An 11,127-nucleotide genomic window follows, 5' to 3' on the forward strand; every position below is an offset into this window, starting at 1 on the left:
AAGTATATCTTTCAGAGGCCCTCAGTCCTGATTCACATGAAGCACTGAGGGCCCTAACAGAGCAAGATATAAAACTTTTCCTAGGCCGAGCGCAGTGGCTCACGCCTGTAATCTCAGCACTTTGGGAGGCCAAGGTGGGTGGATCAGCTGAGGTCAGGAGGTCAAGAGTTCGAGACCAGTCTGGTCAACATGGTGAAATGCCGTCTCTACTAAAAATACAAAAATTAGCCATGCATGGTGGCATGCGCCTGAAATCCCAGCTACTGAGGAGGCTGAGGCAAGAGAATTGCTTGAACTCAGGAGACAGAGGTTGCAGTGAGCCAAGATCTCGCCATTGGACTCCAGCCTGGGCAACAAGAGCAAACTCTGTCTCAAAAAAAAAAAAAAAACTTCTCCTTAAGTCAGGCTCAGTGGTGCAAAGCTGTAATCCCAGCTACTCAGGAGGCTGAGGCGGGAGGATCACTTGAGCCCAGGTGTTCAACACTGTAGTATGCTATGATCACACCTGTGAACAGCCACTGCACTCCAGCTTCGGCAACACAGTGAGATCTCATCTCTTTAAAAAAATTTTAATGAAAAGATCTGGGTGCAGTGCCTCAACCTCCCAAAGTGGCTGTAATCCTAGCACTTTGTGGGGGGCTGAGGCAGGTGGATCACTTGACCCCAGGAGTTTAAGATCAGCCTGGGCAACATAGGAAAAACCCATCTCTACAAAAAATACAAAAATTAGCCAGGCATAGTGTCACATGCCTATGGCCTCAGCTGCTTGGGAAGCTGAGGTGGGATCACCTGAGCCCAGGGAGGTCAAGGGTACAGTGAGCCGTGATCACGCCACTGCACTACAGCCTGGGCAACTGAGTGAGACCCCATCTCAAAAAAATATTTTTTAAATTAATAATAAAAATAACTTTTCCTTGGTCGGGTTCTAGTCTGAGGCAACTGTGCCGATGGAGAGAGATAGGCAGGACATGTGGATAGTGAATAAGCGCAGGATAAATGCAGAGTTTTGAGTAGGTAAGTATAGCTACTTCTCATTTTTCTGCACTGAAAAGAACAACTCAGTGGTTGGATTGATTTCAGTTTGGTTTTATAATGTATTATATGATTTTAGATGGAGACAGTAATAGAGTGACCTTTTGTTTGCCTCTGGGGAATGACAAAACAAGCTCGCATTCTTTGAGTAATCTTTTTGAAGGGAAGAGTTTATAGGAGCCAAGACTCTTTCTGACCATTTTAACAAACAGGCTAGTAACACTGTCATCCCTGAAAAAGAGGTACAGGATATACTTTCCTTTCCCCTGTGTCTTCCTCCTTATATCTGAGATTTATAATACTTCCTTACTCTTAGCCTCTCTGGTGGGACTGCTTTGTTCATCAGCTAAGGAGAAATATTTTTGCTACAGAATTAAGAAACTAGAGCATCTTAGATCCTAGCCTATTCGTGTCATCAATCCTCTGAAGCCTATGTATGCTCACTTCCCTTGCAGATGCATTATAAATCATATTTTCTCTCAGGCAGAATTATGGACATGTCACATGTAAAAATGGGTAAATATAAATATAACTGGGAAAAAACATAGCCATTTTTGAAAAAAAATTACTGGGAAAAAATCTGTTCTTGCTTACCATTTGAATCATCTCAGAGAGATGGAACGTTTTGTTAACTTTCTGGGAGGTGATGTAACATCACCTTTGAGCTAATTCATGACCTGGAAAGGGAGGAGGGAGTAAGAAGAAAGAAAATGTCCTTGAAGGAGAAATCATGGAATTTCAAGTGACTATCACATTGCTAGAAATTTGTTCTGTTGGCCAGGTGCCATGGCTCACGCCTGTAATCCCAACACTTTGGGAGGCTGAGGGGGTGGATCACTTGAGGTCGGGAGGTTGAGACCAGCCTGGCCAACAGAGTGAAACCTCATCTCTACTAAAAGTCAGGCATGGTGGTGGGAGCCTGTAATCTCAGCTACTTGGGAGACTGAGGCAGGAGAATCACTTGAACCTGGGAGGCAGAGGTTGCAGTGAACTGAGATCACATCATTGCACTCCAGCCTAGGTGAAAGAGCCAGACTCCTTCCCAAAAAAAGAAAAAGAAAAAAATTAAAAAGAAATTGGTTCTGTTTTTAAAATATGGATTTTATAGTTTGTAAATTAAATTTCATTTTTTAAAAACTTGTTTTAAACCTCACAGGGTCTTCCCCTAGCATAGCAGTTTCTAGTCAGGGCTTTCTTTCTTTTTTTAAAATTTATATTTTTAGAGATGATCTCACTATGTTGCCCAGGCTGGAGTGCTGTTGGTATTCACAGGTGCAATCATAGTGCACTGCAACCTTGATACTCCTGGCCCAAAGTGATCCTCCTGCCTCAGCCTCTCAATGAGCTGGGACTACAGCACCCCTGCACATGGCCTAGACCGGGCTTCCTACACATTGGGTTCCCATCTCAGAACCTAAAATTTTTCCCAAAGAAATCATTTTACCACTTGCTTCTCCTAACTGCGTGTCATAGATTAGGATCACTTAAGTGTGAGAGTTGCAATATGTTCTTGAGGAGGGTTCATCTAAAAATGGCAGGTAGTCATTTTAAGACCTCGCACTCCCTTATAGATACACATCCACACCATGTCACACAGATTACATGGTGTTTGATCGTGGAAACAGCTCTGGAATCCAAAGACCTGGTTTCCTGTCCCAGCAAGTCTTTTTACCCTTTGAATCTTAGTTTCTTGTTTCTTCATCTGTAAAAGAGGATGGATGAAAGCCTTTCCCGATGCCTTCAGGCTCTGGTGAAACAACATTGTATTTTGCCCTTTGTAATAGTACAAATACTGAGACCCTTGTAAAGTATAAGGCACAGAAGACACTTCTACGCTGAGAGGCTGGAAAGGTTGAGCCACCTCTTACTGACAGAACTCTTCTCTTTGTAGGGCCAAGGCCAGCTTCAAGTCTCCGCGGTACCAGAAAACAACAACCTCACAGCACCTGAACCTCAAGAAGAGGTAAGACCAGATATACAGAGAATAGATTGGGCATTAGGTTGACAGGGGTTTGGGAACAGGCTGGAATCTTCACTACAGGCTATAAGGGGAATCCAGCAGGGAACCATACCCTTAGGGCAGTCAAGCAGGTGGGAACCAGAAGAAGCAAGAATGAACTGGGACTTCATGGTGTCTCTGTGCCCATTTCCCTATACTTGACCTTAAACTGGCCCTATCTTCTAGGTATTTATTTAATTAAATCTCAAGTTATTTCAAAAACGAATTAAAGAGGTTAAGATATTTTTTAAAAATACAAAAAGGTCATATTATACAGTAATGTGTTGCTCAACAACAGGGATAGGCCCTGAGAAATGCATTATTTGGCGATTTTGTCATTATGTGTGGCTGTATGGTATAGCCTATTGCTTCTGGGCTGCAAACCTATACAGCATGTTACTTTACTGAATTCTGTAGGCAGTTGTGACACAGTGGTTAATATTTGTGTATCTAAACGTAGAAAAGTAGAGTAAAAATACCTATAAAAGATAAAAAGTGATACACTTGTATAGGGCACTATCATGAGTGAAGCTTGCAGGAGTGGAAGCTGCTCTGGGTGAATCAGTGAGTGGTGAGTGAATGTGAAGGCCTAGGACATTACTGTACACTACTGTAGACTATAAACACTATACACTTAAGCTACACCATTAAAAATATTTTTCTTTTTTTTTGAGATGGAGTTTCACTCTTGTTGCCCAGGTTAGAGTGCAATGGCATGATCTCAGCTCACCACAACTTTGGCCTCCCAGGTTCAAGCGATTCTCCTGTCTCAGCCTCCTGAGTAGCTGGGATTACAGGCATGCGCCACCACATCCAGCTAATTTTGTATTTTTAGTAGAGACGGGGTTTCTCGATGTTGGTCAGGCTGGTCTTGAACTCCCAACCTCAGGTGATCCGCCCGCCTTGGCCTCCCAAAGTGCTGGGGTTACAGGCATGAGCCACCACACCTGGCCAAAAATATTTTCTTTATGGCCGGGCGCGGTGGCTCAAGCCTGTAATCCCAGCACTTTGGGAGGCCGAGACAGGCGGATCACAAGATCAGGAGATCGAGACCATCCTGGCTAACATAGTGAAACCCCGTCTCTACTAAAAAATACAAAAAAACTAGCCGGGTGAGGTGGCGGGCGCCTGTAGTCCCAGCTACTCGGGAGGCTGAGGCAGGAGAATGGCGTAAACCCGGGAGGCGGAGCTTGCAGTGAGCTGAGATCCGGCCACTGCACTCCAGCCTGGGCGACAGAGCGAGACTCCGTCTCAAAAAAATAAAAAAAAAAATTTTCTTTATGTCCTTATTCTATAAGCTTTTTTTCCATATTTTTTCTGTTTCCTTTTAAAACTTTTTTGTTAAAAACTAAGACAGAGCTGGGTGTGGTGGCATGTACCTATAGTAGTTCCAGCTATGTAGGAGGCTGAGGCAGGAGGATCACTTGAGCCCACGAGTTCAAATACAACCTGGGCAACGTAGCGAGACACCATCTATAAACAAATAAATAAAAACACACAAACATACTAATTGGCCTAGGGTCAGGATCACCCATATCACTGTCTTCTACCTTTCCATCTTGTCCCACTAGAAGGGTCTTCGAGGCACTACCACAAATGGACCTGTCATCTCCTGTAATAACAACGCCTCCTCCTGAAGGATCTGCTTGAGGCTGTTTTACAGTTAATGTTTTTTTTAATAAGCAGAACTTTGTTGTTGTTGTTTTTTTGAGATGGAGTCTCTCTCTGTCGCCCAGGCTGGAGTGCCGTGTACAGTGGCACAATCTCAGCTCACTGCAACCTCCGCCTCCTGGGTTCAAGCGATTCTCCTACCTCAGCCTCCTGAGTAGCTGGGATTACAGCCGGTGGCGCCACCACGCCTGGCTAATTTTTGTATTTTTAGTAGAGACGGGGTTTCACCGTGGTGGTCAGGCTGGTCTCGAACACCTGACCTCATGATCCTTCCGCGTCAGCCACCCAAAGTGCTGGGATGCTGGGATTACAGGCGTGAGTCACCACACCTGGCCAATAAGCAAAACTTTTTTTTTAATAAGTAGGAATACACACTGAAATAATAATAAAAAGTATTGTAGGCCTGGCGTGGTGGTTCATGCCAGTAATCCCAACACTTTGGGAGGCTGAGGCAGGCAGATCACCTGAGGCCAGGAGTTCAAGACTAGCCTGGCCAACATGGTGAAACTCCATCTCTACTAAAAATACAAAAATTAGCCAGGCATGGTGGCATGCACCCGTAATCCCATCTACTTGGAAGGCTGTGGCATGAGAACATGAGAATCACTTGAACCCAGGACATGGAGGCTGCAGTGAGCCAGGATTGTGCCACTGCACTCCAGCCTGGGTGATGGAGTGAGACTCTGTTTCAAAAATAATATATATAGAAAATTATTTTTAAAAGCATAGTATATTAAATACATCAAGTGACTGGACACGGTGGCTCACGCCTGTAATCCCAGCACTTTGGGAGGCCAAGGCAGGTGGATCACGAGGTCAGGAGATCTAACTTGGTGAACCCCCGAGTTAGATAACTCGGGGTTATCTAACTAACCTAACACGGTGGCTAACACGGTGAAACCCCGTATCTACTAAAAATACAAAAAATTAGCCAGGCACGGTGGCAGGCGCCTGTAGTCCCAGCTACTCGGGAGGCTGAGGCAGGAGAATGTGTGAATCCGGTAGGTGGAGCTTTCAGTGAGCCGAGACCGCGCCACTGCACTCCAGCCTGGGTGACAGAGCAAGACTCCATCTCAAAAAAAAAAAAAAAAAAAAAATCAAGTAATATAGTTGTTTATTGTTATCAAGTATTATGTACTGTACATAATTGCATGTGCTGTACTTTTTACAGCTGGCAGCACTGTAAGTTTGTTTATACCAGCATCATCACAAATGTGTGAGTAATGTGTTGTGCTGTGATGTTATGAAGGCTACAATGTTAGCAATAGCAGCCACGTCACTAGGCAATAGAAATTTTTCAGCTCCATTATAATGTTATGGGACCACCTTTGTATATAGAGTCCATTGTTGATCAAAACATCATTATGTGGCACGTGAACTGCATATATATATGTTTATTATATTAACATACACACATATACACAACATATAGCAGAAAAACTCAGAATTATATGAGACAGGATAGTGATATAAAATGGAGCCATGAATTAGGCAAGTATAAAAAATGCATTCTATAAAATAAGCTTACTAAGGATGACCATGAAATTAGTTCCAGACTTTCTAAAATCCAAGAAGAGAAAAACCTGATCAGTTAACCCAATTCATGATGCTCATTCCTTAAGAGAACAACTCCTACTAAGATGAAAAAGAGGCTGGGTGCCGTGGCTCACACCTGCAATCCCAACACTTTGGGAGGCTGAAGTGGGAGGATCACTTGAGCCCAGGAGTTCAAGACCATTCTAGACAACAAAATTTTTATTTATTTATTTATTTATTTATTTTTGGGGGGATAGAGTCTCACTCTGTTGCCTAGGCTGGAGTGTAGTCGTGCGATCTCGGTTCACTGCAAGCTCCGCCTCCCGGGTTCACGCCATTCTCCTGCCTCAGCCTCCCGAGTAGCTGGTACTACAGGCGCACGCCACCACGCCCAGCTAATTTTTTGTATTTTTAGTAGAGATGAGGTTTCACCATGTTAGCCAGGATGCTCTCGATCTCCTGACCTCGTGATCCACCCACCTCAGCCTCCCAAAGTGCTGGGATTACAGGCGTGAGCCACTGTGCCCGGCCCAAAATTTTTTTAAATAAATTAGCCAGGCATGGTTGTGTGCGCCTGTAGTCCTAGCTACTCAGAGGCTGAGGTGAGATCACTTGAGCCCTGGAGTTCAAGGCTACATACAGTTACTGTGATTGTGCCACTACACTCCAGCCTGGGAGACAGAGCAAGACTATGTGTCGAAAAGAAAAAAAAAGGAAATTCTCCTGTGAAACATCTTAAAGAGATTGTGAATGATGTAATGAACAATATCTGCAGCAAGTCCTTGCAATAATCCCAACAACCAGTTTCACATTGCCTCCCTCAAGAGAGACCAGTGGCATTACATGAAGTATAATTCAGTAGAAGCAGATTGAGTTTAACCCCTCCATAAGTGGTTGGTGGGAAGGCAGGTCAACACCTAACACAATCATGTTTACTTTCCAGGTGTCTACAAGTGAAAATCCACAACTCTGAAGAGAAACTGCCAAGAATCCCCCTGCCCCACGCCTCCCCAGAGAAGCTCTTCAACCAGAGGGTATAGGTCAGAGGGATATAAGAGCCAGTATCCGTTCCTGGGTTCTCAGTGGGAATGCTGGTGCTGTCTAAAGACCTGGCATTAATCAAGGTGGAGGAGCAGTCTTGTGGGAGGGATGGAGGGAGGCAGCTGGGGAGAAGAGAACATTAGATTCAGAAAATATTTAATTCTGGTTTTAGCATTATTAGAATAAGACTTTATACATTAACTAAAGTGGAGCTTTAATCACTATAAAAACCAAAAGTATCTATAGACACAGACACTTGTCTACACAGAGACATAACCACACATACTCAGGATAGTGAACAAATCTGTCTTTGACTTATGACCCATTTTGCAAGACTTAAAGCCAGAAGATCACATTTTCAGATTGTTAAATAAAGTCTGATTCTGACTATCTGTGGATTGTTTATTTGACACAGGGCATTGTTCCAGCCCAGCACACCGTTTTCCACTTAGGTACAGTTATTGATTCTGCCCCACGTTCAGAAAGCTTTAGTCACCCAGCTCACCCTAACTCCTGACTGTAATTCTTTTATGATACCAAGGGCCACAGACTCTTCTCCTTAATCCAGCATGTACTTCCCACTTTGGTTGATAAGCAGATACACTTGGAAAGGGGTAATAACATTTTAGAGCTAGATCTAGTGTTTACAGTTTAGTACTTGATATGAGTAAGGGTCTGAGCGTAAGAGAGGAAGATATGAAACTGAAAGGATACAAAGTATAATAATAACAATCATATCCGCTGGGTGCCGTGGCTCGTGCCTGTAATCCCAGTACTTTGGGAGGCCGAGGCGGGTGGATCTCCTGAGGTCGGGAGTCCAGACCAGCCTGACCAACATGGAGAAACCCTGTCTCTACTAAAAAATACAAAATTAGCTGGGTGTGGTGGTGCATGCCTGTAACCGCAGCAACTTGGAAGACTGAGGTGGGAGAATCATTTGAACCCAGGAGGCGGAGGTTACAGTGAGCCAAGATCATGCCATTGCACTCCAGCCTGGGCAACAAGAATGAAACTCTGTCTCAAAAAAAAAAAAAAAAAAAATCATATCCTGGAAATGGCATGAAATTTGGAGTCAGAAGTCCTGGATTCCTTTGGGAGGCCAACGGGGGAAGACTGCTTGAGCCCAGGAGTTGGAGACTAACCTGGGCAAGATGGTAAGACCTCCATCTCTTATTTTTAAAAAAAATTTTAAAGGGCTGGGTATAGTGGCTCACACCTTTAATCCCAGCACTTTGGGAGGCTGAGGCGGGAGGATAACTTGAGCCCAGGAGTTTGACACCAGCCTGGGCAACATAGACTCCCATCTCTACAAAAAATTTAAAAACTAGGCCAGGCACGGTAGAGCGCACCTATACTCCCAGCCACTTAGGAGGCTGAGGAGGGAGGGTCACTCCAGCCTGGGAGGTTGAGTCTGCAAGGAGCAACGATCACACAACTGCATGCCAACTTGAGTGACAGAGGGAGACCCTGTCTTGTTTTTTGTTTTTTTTTTTTTTATTGAGACGGAGTCTCGCTCTGTCGCCCAGGCTGGAGTGCAGTGGCCGGATCTCAGCTCACTGCAAGCTCCGCCTCCCGGGTTCACGCCATTCTCCTGCCTCAGCCTCCCGAGTAGCTGGGACTACAGGCGCCCACCACCTCGCCCGGCTGGTTTTTTGTATTTCTTTTAGTAGAGACGGGGTTTCACCGTGTTAGCCAGGATGGTCTCGATCCCCTGACCTCATGATCCGCCTGTCTCAGCCTCCCAAAGTGCTGGGATTACAGGCTTGAGCCACCGCGCCCAGCCGACCCTGTCTTAAAAAAAAAAGAAAAATGGCCGGGCACGGTGGCTCACACCTATAATCCCAGCTACTTTGGTAGGGTGAGGCAAGTGGATCACGAGGTCAAGAGTTCAAGACCAACCTGGCCAACATGGTGAATCCCCATCTCTACTAAAAATACAAAAATTAGCTGGGCGTGGTGGCACGCACCTGTAGTCCCAGCTATTCGGGAAGCTGAGGCAGGATTATTGCTTGAACCCAGGAGGCAGGGGTTGCAGTGAGCCAAGATTGCACAGCCTGGGTGGCAAAGCAAGACACTGTCTCAACAAAAAAAAAAAAAATTAAAAAAGGAAGTCTTGGATTCAAGTCCTATCATTACTTTATATGAAAATATTTGTGAAAACATTTTCAAAATAGCTCTGAAGTCCTGCCACCTTGATAAATGCCACATAAATGCCAAAACCCTTCCATCCTTGCTCTTGTTTTTAAAGTGATGATATCACCATTAGTTCAGTCATTCTGCAAGCATTTACTGAGCATCAACTGTCTACCAAGCACTGAGTACTAGTACTAGGAACGAGGGAAATAATGATGAGGGGGGTAAAAATAAGATCTTTAATGAGATAGACTATTGAGCAGGGAGCAGAATGGGCAAGATTTAGTGATGGGCCAGAAGGGGACACATGATGAAAACTGAGGTGTTTTTGTTTTGTTTCATTTTGTTTTGTTTGAGATGGAGTCTCGCTTTGTTGCCCAGGCTGGAGTACAATGGCGCAGTCTTGGCTCACTGCCACCTCCGCCTCCCTGGTTCAAGTGATTCCCTGTCCAAGCATCCAAGTAGCTGGGATTACAGGTGCCCACCACCACGCCCGGGTAACTGTTTGTATTTTTAGTAGAGACAGGGTTTCACCATGTTGACCAGGCTGGTCTCGAACTCCTGACCTCAGGTGATCCACCCGCCACGGCCTCCCAAAGTGCTAGGATTACAGGTGCGAGCCATCACACCTGGCCAGGAATTTTTCTAAGTTAGGCTTGAGAGACTAGAACTTGGTGGTGTCTTTCCCTCTAACAGTGACCACAGAAAGAAGTACATTTATATGGGTTCTCTGGTTGCAAGCAACAAACTGACAAAATTAAGTAATAAAGGATATATTGGGGCTGAGCGTGGTGGTTCACACCTGTAATCCCAGCACTTTGGGAAACAGAGGCTGGAGGATTGCTTGAGTTCAGGAGTTCAAGTCCAGCCTGGGTAACATAGTGAGACCCCCATCTCTACAAAAAATTAGCCACACCTGGTGGCATGTACCTGTGGTCCCAGCTACTTGGGAGGCTGAGATGGGAGGATCGCTTGAGCCTGGAAGGCAGAGGTTGCAGTGAGCCATGGTTGCACCACTGCAGTCCAGCCTGGGCAACAGAGCGAGACTGAAAAAAAATGGGTATGTTGGGGCTGGGAACAGCGGCTCATGCCTGTAATCCCAGCACTTTGGGAAACTGACATGGGCAGATCGCTTCTGATCTCATGGCAAAGCCCAGGAGTTTGACACCAGCCTGGGCAACACGATGAAACTCCGTCTCTACCAAAAAATAACAAAAATTAGCTGGGCATGGTGTTGCGAGCCTGTAGTCACAGCTAATCTGGAGGCTGAGGCACTGAGAATTGCTTGTGGGAGCCAGAGGTTGCAGTGAGCTGAGATTGTGCCACTGTACTCTAGCCTGAGCAACAGAGTGAGACCCTGTCTCAAAAAAGAAAAAAAAAAAAAAAGGATGTGTTGATATTACACAGCTCACAGAGCAAAAAGAAGAACCAGGCTGCAAGAAGGACAAGAGCCAGCCCCCAGATGTCTGCAGCAAGAATATGTGGACAGCCCCTCCAGCAGCTGCTACCTTCCGCCACTGTGTTTTCTCCAGATCTACATTCCTTAGAGAAAACTCAACTGGCCCAGTTTGCATGATATGTCCATCCTATGGCCAGGGAAATGGCGAACCGTGACTGGCACTATTACCAGACATGTTAGTGCCTATGACGGGAAGAAGACCAGTGATAGGAGGGGAGCATGGTAAGGAGAATGAATTTTTTTTTTTTTTTTTTTT

The 11,127-nt window shown here is 45.1% G+C and overlaps 1 protein-coding gene across 2 annotated transcripts in view; it reads left to right on the top strand.

The window, feature by feature from the left end:
• BIN2 (bridging integrator 2) overlaps nt 1-7,669 on the top strand; it is a 39,956-nt gene extending 32,287 nt beyond the window's left edge. For both annotated transcript variants that reach the window (XM_012002493.1, XM_012002503.1), the window contains 2 exons: nt 2,924-2,995; nt 7,182-7,669. In XM_012002493.1, the coding sequence (XP_011857883.1) occupies nt 2,924-2,995; nt 7,182-7,211 (102 nt within the window). In that variant the 3' untranslated portion in view covers nt 7,212-7,669. The remainder of the gene's footprint in view (nt 1-2,923; nt 2,996-7,181) is intronic.
• The last annotated feature ends 3,458 nt before the right edge of the window (nt 7,670-11,127 follow it).

This window comes from Mandrillus leucophaeus, unplaced genomic scaffold, assembly GCF_000951045.1.
Source record: "Mandrillus leucophaeus isolate KB7577 unplaced genomic scaffold, Mleu.le_1.0 Scaffold118, whole genome shotgun sequence".
NCBI lineage: Eukaryota > Metazoa > Chordata > Mammalia > Primates > Cercopithecidae > Mandrillus > Mandrillus leucophaeus.